The 16,282-nt window shown below is 37.1% G+C and overlaps 1 protein-coding gene across 1 annotated transcript in view; it reads left to right on the top strand.

The window, feature by feature from the left end:
- LOC149787389 (mesenchyme-specific cell surface glycoprotein-like) overlaps nucleotides 1-9,889 on the top strand; it is a 29,010-nt gene extending 19,121 nt beyond the window's left edge. The window contains exons 8-12 of the mRNA XM_089977975.1: nucleotides 34-272; nucleotides 390-619; nucleotides 4,215-4,315; nucleotides 6,394-6,432; nucleotides 9,418-9,889. Coding sequence (XP_089834101.1) covers nucleotides 34-272; nucleotides 390-619; nucleotides 4,215-4,315; nucleotides 6,394-6,432; nucleotides 9,418-9,455 — 647 coding nt within the window. The 3' untranslated portion in view covers nucleotides 9,456-9,889. The remainder of the gene's footprint in view (nucleotides 1-33; nucleotides 273-389; nucleotides 620-4,214; nucleotides 4,316-6,393; nucleotides 6,433-9,417) is intronic.
- Nucleotides 9,890-16,282: the final 6,393 nt, after the last annotated feature.

Raw genomic sequence — 16,282 nt, 5'->3', positions numbered from 1 at the left:
CAAGACTTTATTCCTCAGCATCTTTTTTAACAGGGAGGTTAAAGGTAACAAAAATTGAAGGCAAGAATCTTACAACAGGAAAATACGACAAACTGTTTACATATGGCGGACGTAGCTTCAGCATCTGGAGGGCGGACACAATGGAACAGGTGTACGACAGCGGGGGTGATTTGGAATATTTTACCTTTCTCACGAACGGCTTTCTGTTCAACAGCAATGTGGACGATGGAAGGAAATTGTGTGCTTCGTTTGACTCAAGGTCAGACGACAAGGTAACTAGTTCTTGTCTCAGTAAACTCTGTTTACGAAAGTTACATTTCACAATTTTGGACTGGGTCAAGGTATACGAGTATTAACTGATGTTTCTACTGTATTTTTTAATTTTCAAGGGCCCTGAACCTGAATCTTTGGAACTAGGGTACATTGACGATACACTTGTCATTTTTATCGGCAACGAAAGACCAGGTTCACTCATGATATACACCGTGGACAGAACTAAGTCTGTACCGCAACCAGTCTACCAAGGTATGTATGCTGATGTTCCGTCGGAATTCGCTAAGACTTGGGGTGAGCTGTACGCCGAGAGAAAAGTTACAAACCTGGATCCGGAAGACCTAGTGTACGTTATTTTTTCTTTCTTCCTTCTTTCATTCACATAATTTGCTGGAATTTCTTGAAATTGCTACATTTCTTAAATACACACTATTAATAAAGTTCAAGATCACTGTATTCTGCTATGTCCATAAATGTGAAGATAAGACAAGGACACGTATTCTTGAAATTATGATATTCCCAATAGTATTCCAAACGTTGCTAATAATCAGAACACAATTAAATATTATAACATTTAAGCACACTTAATTACTGGTATCTTCCTCAAATGTTTAATAATAGGAAATTTGTTCCATTCATTTCCATAATGTTTACACTTTCAACCTGCCATAGTTTGTAAATTCCATGTTTTATGTCTTTGCAGAGGTAATTTTTGTCACTAAAAATTAAAAACCAATTATTTTATCTATGATTAAATAAGCACTGATTTTTATTACGTTAAAATTAAAACCTCTATGCAAGTGTATTGATTGAATCATAATGTAAAAGGGATCAAACTAGTGTTATGGCATGCATTCTTGCACTCTCCCCGTATAATAAAGTCATGCTAAATGATTCTCGAAAAAGGCCACATTAAATACGTATCTCACGTGATTGGAGAAACTGTATGGCACACATTGGCCGAAGGGGTCAAGGTATGTCACGGGGACACAACGTGGCCCTCGAGAGAAATGAATTTAAAGTAGTTCATGCCATCAGAAAGAGGTGTAATTTAATTCATTATTAGAAGTGGTGTGCTTGTTGTAGTTTTTCATCATTAACGTTTGAATGTTTGTTGTTTCTTATATGCTTGGCTATGACATCGTGAAGAGTTAAATTCATTTCACAACTGAAGAATTATATTTTAACGTTAAATTATCTTTTCCATTTACTTGCTAATTGCAAAGAATGATTACTAAGTATACACATACTCTCTCTCTCTCTCTCTCTCCAATACGTTGGTTCGGAAGTCTTTCAATTGCTGATTTGTGAAGTATACTGAAAGTCACACACACTTATGTCAGTTATTGAATAAGCTATACTATTTTTATTGAATATCTTTTGTTGAGTTTCTTATTTATGTGAACTGGATTACTGACGATTAATCCAGGAACAAGATAATAAGATTAATAGTATATGATATTAGTGTAGTGTATACTATTAAAGTGTTTAATTGTCGTCCTTAAGTTCTGAATCTAGATGTCAGATAGATAGATAGATAGATAGATAGATAGATAGATAGATAGATAGATAGATAGATAGATAGATAGATAGATAGACAGACAGATAGATAGATAGATATAGATTGATAGATAGATAGATAGATAGATATAGATTGATAGATAGATTGATAGATAGATATAGATTGATAGATAGATAGATAGATTGATAGATAGATATAGATTGATAGATAGATAGATAGACTGATAGATAGATAGATAGATAAATAGATAGATAGATAGATTTGATAGATAGATAGATAGATAGATAGATAGATAGATATAGATTGATAGATAGATAGATAGATAGATAGATGGATGGATGGATGGATGGATAGGTAGATAGATAGATAGATAAATGGATAGATTAGATAGATAGATGGATGGATGGATGGATGGATAGATAGATAGATAGATAGATAGATAGATTAGTTAGATAGATAGATCTTTCTCTTATCTCAAAATGTGCGGAAATGTTTCCGTAATATTGAGATTAAATATATACGAAACACCAATTTTACATCTTAGCTTCCCAATTAATATTTGAAAGAATTTTTTTCATGATTTTGTTATTACTGTTGCTTCCGGGTTTTGTTTTTGATCACAAATTTCTCATGAGATTTTTTATAAACTTTGTAATGGATTCTGTAATAATTAGAGAATAGTAACTTATTGCAAAATTTTACTGCGTGTTTCCTATCTGAGTACATATCGCGTCTAAAATGTGATCAAATTTAGCACTGAAAGATACAGAGACATTAAAATCTGCGGAAAACAAATTGCTAATTGTAAAACAATTTTGATTCCGGTCTATCTGAGAACTACACACACACACACACACACACACACACACACATACACACACACACACACGCACGCTCTCTCTCCCTCACACACACACACACACACACACACACACACACACACACACATAATCTAATTTCATATGCCTTTCCAACTTCGTATCACGTGGAATAATTGGAACAATTTTATAACTCAGCCTGTTTTTTCCAGTACTTTATTTTCCAAATATTGTTTAGTAATGAGTTGCTTTTCCTCAGTATTTTTTCTTACAAGTATCGTATAATAGTTATGCAGAAATGACTGTTGTTTGTAATGATCTACCTTTTATATGATGGTAGGTAATATATACATTTATGTAAACACTCTGCATGATTCTTACTGAAATCTGATGAAAGCCTACAAAAGCTTCTCGAAACGTACGGCCTCTTCTCTCGTACGTAGCTTTAATTTAATTTTGTTTGACAAAACAAAGGTCACGCTTTTTGACTTTACCGCATCATTGCCACATTGACCTGTTATCACTTGTTTCAGAGTTGAAAGTATTACAAGGTTCCATAAGGAGCTCTTTCGACTTTTCTGCAGTTCTCTTTATTGCTGACCACAATTTGGTTGCAAAATAATATAACGATTTTAAAATATAACTAAGTAGCGTCTTATTACACGGCTATTCTATTTTCTGCATGCTAATAAACCTGCGGTCACTGACCAACTTCAACGAAATTAGCACACGTGGGCCTCACCTGTCCAATGTATTGCTCGGTTACTTGACCGAAGGATATCCTGCTAACCGAATTGTGCGTTTCGTGGGTTAACGTTATTTTTTGGGAAAGTTTTCTCACATATCCACGTTGGCAAAGCCGAAAATCGAACCCACGTTGACAGAGGTGAGATGTCACTGATCTGTAAAGACGAGTGCCTTTGACCACTCGGCCAGCAAGGGCCCCACGAACCGAATGAGAAATCGCTCATGTACCCAAATTGTACCATTTTAATTCTATTCTAACTGTTAGTCATTTCCTGTAAAAAAAATTCACGAAATCACAAAGAAATGAAAATAATAAAAAATATTTGGGCGGGGATATGAATAGTTGTCATTTCGATAAAAAAAAATGACGCTCTTCTTACCTTACTTACGATAGGTATTAGGCAAGGAGTAATTTTGGTCAAGACTGCTTCTCGTAATATATTTTATGATAAAATCATTGTTATCAAATGCAGATTAGAAACTCTATACATGTATACAGACTATAAGCACAGTCTATGCAGGAGTTATATTTTTTATATCCTGAAAATTCGACTTACTACGTTGAAGAATCAAACAGGCAATTTTAAATTTCAACATACTTAAGTTAAATTTTCAAGACCAAAAATTGTTCACTTCTAAATGATTTCTGCATATTATAGTCAGCTGTGTATGATTTTTTTCCCTCTCGACATATGTTCAGTCTACCATTTTGGAACTTGTGTGTGTAAAGTCTGTAAACTATCTTCCCATGCCGGCATTGATCCTTTGATAAGTAAATAAGTAAGGTACGTATTTCTTGTTAAAATGATGTACTTTTTAAAAGTCTAATACTTCTTATCAACTTTTTCCATCAGATTCGTACCTGCTTCTAAGAGTCCTACTGGGCAGCCATTGCTGTTCGTCATTGGAGCGAACAGTGGGACGATCACTACCTACAATGTTCTACATCAAAAACGTAAGGAAAACAGATTTACATCCTGGTTTCACATAATTTTGGTATTATCAGACAATGCGTAATGTAATGACCAAATTCAGGCTTGTGCTGGTCTGCGACCAAACGATTGTCATATCCCTGGATTCAATCGTATCCACGATATTTTTTCTTCAACTTTTAAAGTTCCCAAAATGTTTCTTCCAATAAACTTATTACTGTAGCCTGTTTACAAGGGATATTTTTAACTCAATACTAGACCAATGAGTTGTTCTACGTCTTTTTCTTTTGGACATTACAGGCTAGAATAGAGAACAAAGGTGCTTCATAATTCAAAGACAAAAGACCCGCTCCTTAAAACCTCTAGTGGGAAGAGAATTTAGCATTAATTCCTATCTTCGCCTACCTGGCACTTATGAACTACTGTTTCAGCTGTATCATAATGGCCATTTATGAACCTGATTATTTATATAGGTCAACACCTTCAATACCCCACGACTTTGCTAATGTTACCCCTCCCATTACAAGCAAGTCGGTTATATACGCATGCCGGGGTGGGTGGGTGGGTTAAAATTTAGGCATTAAAAACAAAAACGCTAGCGTGAATGATTTTGCAAAGTGAAATCAGCTAGCAAGAAAGATGGAGCCAATGACTGATTCTTTAGAAATACAACTAATAATTCTTAGAAATACAATTAATAATTTATTTGAAATGTAAATTGCAACACCGTCAACAGCAACAACAGGACTGCCGCCGGCAGGTGCAGATTATTTTCTCTTTGTATATGCTGCCATTGTAACCGATTTTGAGGAGCGAATTCAGCTAGCGTAATGATTTTACCCATTGGAAATGTAGACGTTTCTTGAAGCTGCTAGTGTAAACCTTCCCGCGCGTGAGTCCCATAAGTGAAGTTCCCAGCTATACCATAAGTGGAGATTTTCCTTTGTGGAAATATAATAGGCAAAAAACATTACCACAACAATATGATTCCTGATAGTGACTATACCATATTCTGCTGAAAGTTTGTGACAATATTGTTGCTATATTTCTATAAAATATGTTTGATAGAGATTTTTCTCTTTCAGTATACTTGACAATTACTGCGACAAATATTACCGATTGATGCATATAGAATATTTTGAAATGAAGTTAAACTATTTTACATTTATAAAGAAACGAATTTCAGATATGTAATAAAGAATTTAACATGTGACAAAATGTTTCACATATTTCAAAGATATTTCTGCATATGTGAAATGAAGGCTTATTTTAAATATTTGAAATTCTCTTTCACATGATTAGCATGCTGATAAACCAAACCATTTATTTATACATAAGTTAAAAACCATTTATATATGTGACAAATATTTCGATTTATTTCAAATAAATTGTTTGGCTCTACTGTAAATTTCATCTTCACGTTTGTTAAATGAAGTCAAGGTATTTGACACTTTTCAATTATTTTATTCATGTATTTGAACAATAATTTCACATATTATATGTGAAAAATGAATAAATGCTAAAACGGCTTGCAAAAAATTTTTAAATTTTGCGCGGTTCGCAACTAATGAATTCAGTTCTGTGGACTGACGTTTGAACCCAGACAGCAAGGCAGACTCTTTGACTCTCTCAAAATCATTCATTGTGTTAAACTAATATCGATACTTCTAAAAGCACTGTAGAAGGAATCCATCTTGAAATCGAATGCCAGTCAGTCAGGGAGCTCCGCAACTCTGGTGCAAAGGTTAATGCATTGGTGCAGATATTCTTCCACCTCTGAATTACAGATTACCTGTCATTCCCAGCCGCATCCAGTAATGTTAGAAAATAATGAGAATAATGTGGGAGAATGAATTGTTGACCAAACTTCACCTCGGTTGTTAGTGGCATTTTATATGGTCATATAAGATAAGAAATCACACTTGCATACCACCAACCTATTTATTCGAAACCATCACATAATTACTTCACATTTGTCGAGATGCAAACAATCTCTAAATGTACTGTAGATGACAAAGATGATGATGACAATGACGTCGATGACAACCACAGCTGCTATTATTATTATTATTATTATTATTAAAACCATTATTATTTACAGATTCTGATCCAGACCCATTGCCAGGGGAGAACCAAGAGGGTATCCGATATTTTATTCTCTCTTATCATTAGTAGTATAATTTTGGTCATGATCTTTATTTTTTCTAAAACATTAACTATTGCGAAATGTAGACGTTATTATATTGCAATTGTCTCAGTTATAAACACATTTTTCTAAGCTAACGAAGACAAGGAAGCAAGGAATTGTAAATGGGGTGCTTTTACTGTTGTAGGTATGTCAAATAATCTCAGCGACACGTAGTGTTCTTGCTACACTGGACCGGGTTCCCTTTTCTCAGAAATTCAGAAGTTAATGTTTCATAGTAATGTTTGAATTTTTTCTTCGAGTTAGAGGAAAGAATGCCTGGAGAAAATTTTCCTTAAAAAGAAAGTGGTTGTGCAGTTAAAACACAGTATCTATGATTTGCAAATACAGATGGGGAAGTCGATAGGGAAAGTTTAGAGATATCACAAATGAACAAGCAATGGCACAGCAGATACACTGGCTTCACACTTATAAATTAAAATAAATTGAAATGGAGGATATACTGGCATCACAATGTGAAGATGCTGACGTGGAAAATGAATGGCACCGCAACTGTGAATTAAAAGAAATTGACACTGCAAATGCACGGGAATCACAACTGATATATTTGATTTAAAAATTGCCGCATTAAAAACGTATCGAATCAGACACCTGAAAAATTAAATCTTTATTCTTGTTGAAACAGAGCAAATTGTATGGTATTTGAAAAGAGTGAAGGTGACAATATTGATAAAATACAAAGAATGTGAAGGGTTACGGACAATATGGACATAGAATGTGAAGGGTTGCGGACAAAAATGGACATAGAATGTGACGGGTTACGGACAAAATGGACATAGAATGTGAAGGGTTACGGACAAAATGGACATAGAATGTGAAGGGTTACGGACAAAATGGACATAGAATGTGAAGGGTTACGGACAAAATTGGACATAGAACGTGATGGGTTACGGACAAAATGGACATAGAATGTGAAGGGTTACGGGCAAAATGGACATATAATTGAAGGGTTACGGAGAAAATGGACATAGAATGTGAAGGGTTACGGACAAAATGGACATAGAATGTGAAGGGTTACGGGCAAAAATTGACATAGAATGTGATGGGTTACGGACAAAATGGACATAGAATGTGAAGGGTTACGGACAAAATGGACTAACAAGCACATCTTATGTAGAGTTTTTGCATTCTGATAGTAATGGCAATATTCATAGGAAAAAGTCGAAGTTTGCTATACTGCATGTATAACACTCCCGTTTTATAGATCCAATAAAGATTTCGCGACATAAATGAGGGTAGAGTTTTTCGTAAATATTTATCCAAATTGATAAAAGATTTTACTTTTTATATTGAAGAGTGTACATCCCCCAAATTTCAGACCCATAACGGAGTACAAGTCTGGTTATTACTAAAATAACATTTGTTGGCATACCATCGGTTTTAGTAATGTTCACTTTTATTTAGGTCCAATCACGTACCAATCACATTTAGAACTTTTCTCAGGCAATCCAGCGCTACTTTAAACGAGCAAGCATGTGTGAATATCCCACCAGGATATATGTATTTTTGACCTATTCAATATTAATAGTATTGAATAGAAATATATACTTCAGAGTATGAACTCTATGCGAACCCCCATGGCAAGAATGCTTGTTTTATTCTAATTAAAGCTTAATTTCAGCTATGAGTATGTCCTTTTATCGAAGAGACCAATATGTAACCGTTTGAAGATCAAATCGAGAAAGAAACCTCGGATATAATTCGCCGCCATTGGGGACTATATTCGGAACTAATTTTGTTTACATGGCACAAATATAGCGGCAGAATGAGCCAAGTCACAATTGGAACATTTTCGGCGTTTTCTATTGCAGCATATGTTGATGACTGGCGAATCGCCAAAACCCATCAAATTTATTAACAGTTTTGTAACTACATCCAAGGTTTTTTTCCTTAGTTTTACGGAAATCACCAAGATATGTTCCAACTGCTGCCACTAGCTGTCATTCGGACCACCTCAATTATTTATAAACAAAAAAAAAAAAAAAAAAAAAAAAAAAACAACAAACAATTGACCGAAAAGTTGCGAATTCATCTAAGTATTTTTTCATTCGCAACTTCACGACCAATCCTATGGTCAACTCAATGGTAGAAATGATAGAGACGGTCCGAATATATTGACGTTTTGACGTTTCCTCTTTGGCGAGGAAATCTCTGGCAAATAAATGCATGATTCTTTTGCATATTACTACGCCAACATACATTTGATGCATGATCGTATTGCCCAGAAATATCCGAAATAGTCTGAATGCCACACATCCGAGAATCCTTTACAGAATAAAAGATGATGCTCCGATTGATATTTTCATAAAGTAAAACTCCACACATTCCTATTTTGCACCAGGTTGGTTTTTTTTTTTTTTGATTTTTTTACAGAGAACTTAAGTCCGATGTTTTACCTATGGGATCATGTGTTTTTTTTAAAAAGAATAGAATCCGAGATACTTATGTTGGTGTGGTTCATTTTCATGTTATCAATTAATATGTGTCCTATACTGCAATTACCACTGGGTTTTAATGCGATAGTATGCGTTTAGAGTGTAAGCCCAGTTTAAGAAAGCTTAAATTTGTACGGTACGGTAAATTAAGATTATTTAAATATCCATACGAGTATATATGTAGCAAAATTCGTTTCTCAAAACTGAGGCAAGGTGAATTTCAGCTATTTTTGCAGTAATTTTGCTTGTTCACAGGCTGATTCAAATGGGTGCACGATCAGTCCGAATGCAAAGTACGATAAAAATCACAGGTTACATTAATAAGTAATTTTGTTTTGGATTGATGAGATTAAAAGTTCCATTTTAGTCAGTGTTTCCCCGCAAAGACTGGACATCAAGCAGATGACATTCATGCAAGAAAACGAATTTAGTGAACACTTAGAACTCGTATCCTAAACAGTCAATCTAGTTTTGTTTTTTGCAGGTCTTGGGTATCTTCTATGGATGTTGTGCACCATGTAATCTCCTGCTTCTGGGATGCACTTTACAGACGATGGTTTAAGTCTTAGACATCTGTGTATACATTATGTAACCATTAGAAACGATTTTTAACAATCATATCATGTGCTAAGTATAATACACTTTTTGGTATTCGTAATTCTTTTTCGGTAAAATTACGTTAATGCAGTTCAAGCATGTAATTTAAAAATGTAATGTTAGCAATTCAAGCCCCTTACTAAAACTAATATGACAGTAATGTTACCTTCCACCCCTAATCATTTATTTCAAAATGCCAAGTTATTAGCTATTTATTGCATAAGACACACTTCAAGAGAAAGCGAAGAGAGTATGAAATATATGAGAAACCATGAATAATAACTTCATGATATCTACGTCTGACACATATATGTAAACATAATCATAGAAAACACGAATAAAATATCATATCTGATCAACCATTGTTTTGCTCTTTTGTATCTGCTTTGATAAAGCCTTGAACAAGGAGTGTGTTGTTATTGTTGTTGTTGTTATTGTAGGGTTTAACGCCATTTTTCAGCACACGATAGGCTATACATGGCGGCCAGTATTAATGTTGGAGGAAGAACCCGGGAAAATCCCGGAAAGAACAACTGACCCACGAGAAGCTACTGGCAAAGTAAGTGTGTTAAAGAGTTCGAATCCGGTGCAATGAATACCACCATATCTTACCCAGCGTATCATTGTCTGCTTTAGTCGAACGTGGGTCGTCCATTTCTTGCTGAATATTTACGTTAATGTTGTGAAGGCCAACATATTATAGCATTTGTGTATTGTACATGTTACACGTAATCACACATTCATGTTTTAGTTAAATTTCTTTTATTAAGCATCTATCACAACTTCATAGTCAAACTAAAATGATCCTGACCTTGAGCATTTCTTTAAATTTACTATTGCATTTACACAAATTAGCCCATACCTACCCAATCTGTTACAATATATATATATATATATATATATATATATATATATATATATATATATATATATATATATATATATATATATATATATATATATATATATATATATATATATAACTTTCTTTCGTTACTTTCTCTTCATAGTCTGAGAAATTAATCCACTTTATTCTTATATTTTATTGCTGAAACCATATCTCAGAATATGAAGATAAAGAATACGAAAGAAAGTTACCATGACTAAAGATTACGATAATCATACAAAACTCAATTTGCAGGGTCAATACATATGAAAGGATCATCTTATGTTACGACTCCTTGTATTAAATTATGTAACAGAAAGATAACTGAACCAACGGTTTTAAGTATAATCAACCAATAATTTATTTCTTTACGAGACAATGTAAATTCCAATGGTCTTGAATGTTTTCTGATATATCACAATGACATAATCCTTAATGTATTTTAACTGGTTCATAATAATTAAAAGTAGTATATATAAATCCAATTATCAATGATAACTTTAGTAATTCAAATGAATATTTTAAATAAATAAATAATTCCTTTTGAATTACATCTGACATCAGTAGTAAATGGGGTCACTTTAGGGACAATGGGACTTAGCATTAAAAAACACCCTGGGTCACTTTAGGGACAATGGAAATTTAACATGGAGAAAAATCGTGGGTCACTTTAGGGACAATGGGAATTTAACATAGAGTTTGGGTCTGTCTAGGGACAAGGGAAATTAACTTGGGGGAATAGAGTTTGGGTTTGTCTAGGGACAAGGGGAATTTAATATGGGATTTTTTTTTTTTTAAATTTAAATTTAAATTTAAATTTAAATTTAAAAAAGGGGTAGGCAATTGAAAGGCTATCTCTTTTCGAGAAATATGGCTGGCCCTGAAAAGGGCCTTTGGGTTTATGTTAATGTATCCATTAACATAAAGGGCACTGCATTGGTCTTCTTCTTGTCCTTAGGCTGCGTTTCACTGTAGGACCGTAAATCAGGACTCTTTTGAGGCATCCTTGTCTTTCTACGTAGATCCTACGTATCCACAGACTGGTGTTTGTCCTGTGGACAACGGTCCACTTGGATCGGACATACATGGGTATGTCCGTCCGGAACATCATGGAAGACACAAGCGTAGAAGATTGCACATCTGTCCACATCTTGAAGCGACGAGAACAGGTGAATCAATGCACTGAACTGCGCTTATTTATAGGTAGAGGTAGGATTGAAACGGATTGAGTTCATTCACCAATCCAAACACGCGTTACAAAATTCAGTCAGCCCGCATCCAATCCGAAGAGATTAGTCTGTGACGTCAGTTGGTCTATATAGATTCGCTAGCGCTTGTGTGCAGTCAATCTATGCGACAGTGATTCAACATGACGGAAATTCAGAAAACGATCCATTGGGGTGCACCAGCAGGGGAGACTGCCCAAGGGAACCCGGACTTACTTTCAGAAGAGGTACAATGGGATTTTGTGGATTTTCTTACCTCGCAAGAATTTGTTCCGGAACCTTCGTCTCATTCTTCATTACCGCAAGTGGAGAATTTTAGACAGAGACAGAAAGAAGAATTGGAGAAATTTATGCAACGACAAAAGGAAGCGGAACAAGCTTTTCTCCTACAGCAACAGCAACAGCAACAAGAAGAGGTAAGAAAAAAACAACAGCAACAACAGCAAGAAGAAGTAGCAGCAAAGAAACAAGAGGGTGAAAATCAAACGGCTACGGTACTGTTGGATATTTTAGCGGAGTTAAGAAGTCTGAAACAAATGTATCAGACTTCTTTATCACGACCGAAGAGAATACGACCTTCCCGAGCTAAACACGCCAACCCTGTGACTAAGCCTATCGTACCACTCTTAGTGATTTCAACCCAATCATCAGAAGTAGGCCTTGGCCGTGGCAAAGGCTTAAGGCAGTTAAAGTTGATTGGTTAAACTCACTCCTACACCATAAAGAAAAAAGACCCTTTTCAGGGCCACCCACATTTCTCGAAAAGAAATACAATTTCAATTTGCCAATAACTCAAAAATAAACCCCACCCATTTTACCCTTATAGTACGTGTCTGTGTATTAGTGCGTGAGTGTAGCTTCTTATTTTAAAATCAAAACTCAAAGACACTTACCTTATATCATTAATGTATTCTTTTATCCATTTTTTACAATCCAATTCACAATTCACAACAGAACACTTCTTCTTTCTCCTTGTTTAGTCTCTCTGTTTTTTGAATTTCTTCACCGTTTTTTCCTCATTTTCTTCCCTTCTTCTTTTCTTCTCCTGTTGCTTTGCCTCTTGTAAATAGAATTGTCTTCTTTCTTCCTCTTCTTCCTCTGAAGAATCCCTCTCTTCTTTCGAAGAATCCCTCTCTTCTTCCGAAGAATCCCTCACTTTTTCTGAAGAATCCTTCTTTTCTTCTGACTCCTCTTGTTTCTTTTTTGGGCAATCTGGAGACCAATGTCCTTTTTCTTTACAATAATAACAGGTATCTTGACTTTTGTCTTTTTTAGCCCCTGTTTTTTTTTTCTTTTTTGACGGTCTGGACACTCTGAAGACCAGTGCCCTTTCATCTGACAGATATAGCAAGTATCCTGACTTTTATCTCGAAAGGAAGGAGAGTAGTCCGTAGGCTGGTCTGAAGAGAATTTTCTAATGACCCCTCGCAAAGCTCTGACGAAACGTTCCATTTGGGTAGTCTCTTCCATCGTTGTGCTCGGTTTGAGAGTGAAATGAATAGTGAAAGGACAAGACACACACCCTTTTATATACGCTGGTTTGTCATGACTATAAATTAGTCTATGGTGTTTAAACTTTAGTCATTTGACGTTTTGCACTCAAGATGAAACGATCCTATTCATTCGAGAAGAAAGAAGAAGAAGAAGAAAGTAAGAGGCAGAAACGTGATCTATCGCCTCGTACCAGGGCTGCAATCTTGGCACAAATTCATGCCAGTGATTTTGAAGAGGACATGAGTGAACCAGAATCCGAACCCTCTAAACCAAGTTCACCACCCTTAGTCAACCCTGAAAAGTACTATTCCATTCGAGAGACGGAAAAGCGCTCCTCTAGAAAATTTAGAACCACGGCTTACACCTACACGGTGAAGTTTAAAGATTTCAAGGCCGACGTACCCTTGGAGAAAGCAGAAGGGTTTATCACTGAGATGTGGGATTCTTTGCTCACCTCACTCAAGCGACAATGACAACCCAAAGAAGACGATCGCTTGACACTATCCATAGATCACGACGGTTTGAAATCCCCTGTTTGGATCGAGTTTAGCAGACCCGCAGAACTAACTCCTTCCAAAATCATGGACAAGATTCAACACGTACAACAATCTAATGACCAGTTTGACATCACCGATGGTAAAGCCACACTGAAAATGGCTCACGTCTCTCTTCCTCAAGGGACAGGACGCAAAAAGGTCCTACTGGTGAACGACCTTCGCAACACCAAAAAGAGTCTCGTCCGAATTAACAACCCTCAAGACCAGATGTGCTTAGCCCGTGTCATCGTGGTGGGACGAACCTATGCCAACAAGAACGACACAATAGAATGGAAAAGAACCTGGGAGAACATTCGAAAATCGAACCGAACCAAACAACGAAACGAAGCAGAACTCCTGTTGCAACAAGCTGGCCTGTCCAAAGACACACCCTGTGGCATTCCTGAGATGCAAAAATTGCAAGATGCCCTAGCTCCACGCTACACCTTGAAAGTGCACCCTCAAGAAATGCGCGGGTCTCTGTTGTTTCGAGGCCAGGATTTTAAGGACGGAAAATACATTCATGTTTATCATCACGATGACCATTTCGATACCATTACCAGTATCACTGGATTCCTGGGATATGTTTATTATTGTGAGAAATGTGACCTTGGTTATAACAATCGAGAGCAACACAAGCATTGTGGATGGAAATGCCCAGGATGTTTGGTCTCTCCACCCTGTCTGAGCGAAGAACCAGTGCCTTGTTCGACTTGTCTGCGCACGTTTGTCAGCCCTACCTGTTACCAACAACATTTGAAAACACAAGGTTCACAGAAGAAATGTGCTTGTCAACTCCTGAGATTGTGCCCTACCTGTGGACAAGGCATACGTACCAAGAGTACCAAGGCACACGTATGTCGAGGAAAGAAAAAATGTCACATTTGTCACCACATCGTGGACTTGGAACACCAATGTTACGTGCAAAAATACCAACCCCCACCAGAGAAAGAGGACGGTCACAAGAAGAAAGGCAATTTCATCTTTTTCGATTTCGAATGCATGCAAGAGACCGGCATTCACATTCCTAATTTCTGCGTGGCTCATCGAGCGTGCGAGAAGTGCATTCAAGAACCTATCTTCAGTCATTGCCCTCACTGCAGCAAGATTCCTGGAGGGCGTGAAAAAATCTTTCGAGGACCGAACACGTTAGCCGATTTTGCCCCATGGGTCTTAGACCCCATCGACAAGACGTGGAGCAAAGAGGACATCGAACGTTACGGAGATTGTCATCGTCATGCCACGGTGATGGCTCACGATTTCTCCGGATACGATGGACAGTTTCTTCTCAGATACTATACGGAACAAGGCACCGAGCGTCCTAAAGTGACTTTGAACGGAGCCAAAATCATTTTCATGCAAGTGGGACAAGTACAGTTTAAAGATTCGATGAGCTATTTGGCCATGCCTTTGAGTCGAATGCCTAAAACGTTTGGAATGACAGAAATGGCTAAAGGGTACTTTCCACACTTTTTCAATACGGAAGCCAATCAACACGCCGTTCTACCCAATTTACCTGAGGCTCACTATTACGACCCCGACAACATGCGTACCGAACAACGAGAAGCTTTCTACGCTTGGTACCAGGCTCACGCCTCGGACCCTTTCGACTTTCAGGAAGAAATGCTAAAGTATTGTCGTTCCGACGTGGACATTTTACGACGTTGCTGTGGAAAATTTCGAGAACTATTCATGGAACACGGAGGGGTCGATCCTTTGAAACAAGCTTGCACCATTGCCAAAGCGTGTTCCTTAGTGTATCGACAACGATTCATGCCTGAAAACACTGTGGCTGTCATCAGTCCTCAAACGACCCACTTTCTCAAACGTCAATACTCGGTCAAAGCCCTACGTTTGTTACATTACTTGTGCGACAAGGAAGACAAATGGATTCAGCATGCATGGAGGAGGCGAAAAGACCATCGGAACGTATTCGGTCAATGGCTGGGACTTAGAAAACCCCAAGATCGTGTACGAGTTTAACGGTTGCTTATTTCATGGATGTCCCGTCTGTTACCCTGACCGTGACACTAAAAATCAGTTTTTACAACGAACCATGGAAGACTTGTACCAGGACACTTGTCAGCGGCGCCTAAAGTTAGAACAGCAAGGATACCAAGTGGTGGAAATGTGGGAACACGAGTACGATCACCGTATGAAAACCGATCCCGAGTTTAAACGCCTCGTGGAAAGTTACCAGTTCATGGACCCGTTGAACCCGAGGGATAGTTTGTACGGAGGAAGGACCAATGCCACCTGTTTGCTGTACCAAGCCGACGAAGAGAAAGGAGAAGAAATCAAATACTTGGACGTGTGTTCGCTGTATCCCTACGTGTGCAAATATTGTCGCTTTCCTGTAGGGCACCCGCAATTGTTCACGGAACACATCGACCTGAAAAACATTCGACAATACGAAGGCTTGATCAAGTGCAAAGTTTTGCCTCCCACGAACCTATACCATCCCGTCTTACCTCACCATTGTCAAGGCAAACTGATGTTTCCCTTGTGCCGTACTTGTGCCGAAACATGCAACCAGGACCAACCTTGCCATCACAGCCAGGAAGAACGTGCCTTGACGGGAACCTGGGTCAGCGTAGAATTGTTCAAAGC

The sequence above is a fragment of the Sinohyriopsis cumingii genome, chromosome 12 (genome assembly GCF_028554795.1).
Source record: "Sinohyriopsis cumingii isolate HCF-2022 chromosome 12, ASM2855479v2, whole genome shotgun sequence".
Lineage (NCBI taxonomy): Eukaryota > Metazoa > Mollusca > Bivalvia > Unionida > Unionidae > Sinohyriopsis > Sinohyriopsis cumingii.
The sequence above is the reverse complement of the archived record's forward strand: the minus strand, read 5'-3'. Positions and strand labels throughout refer to the sequence as shown.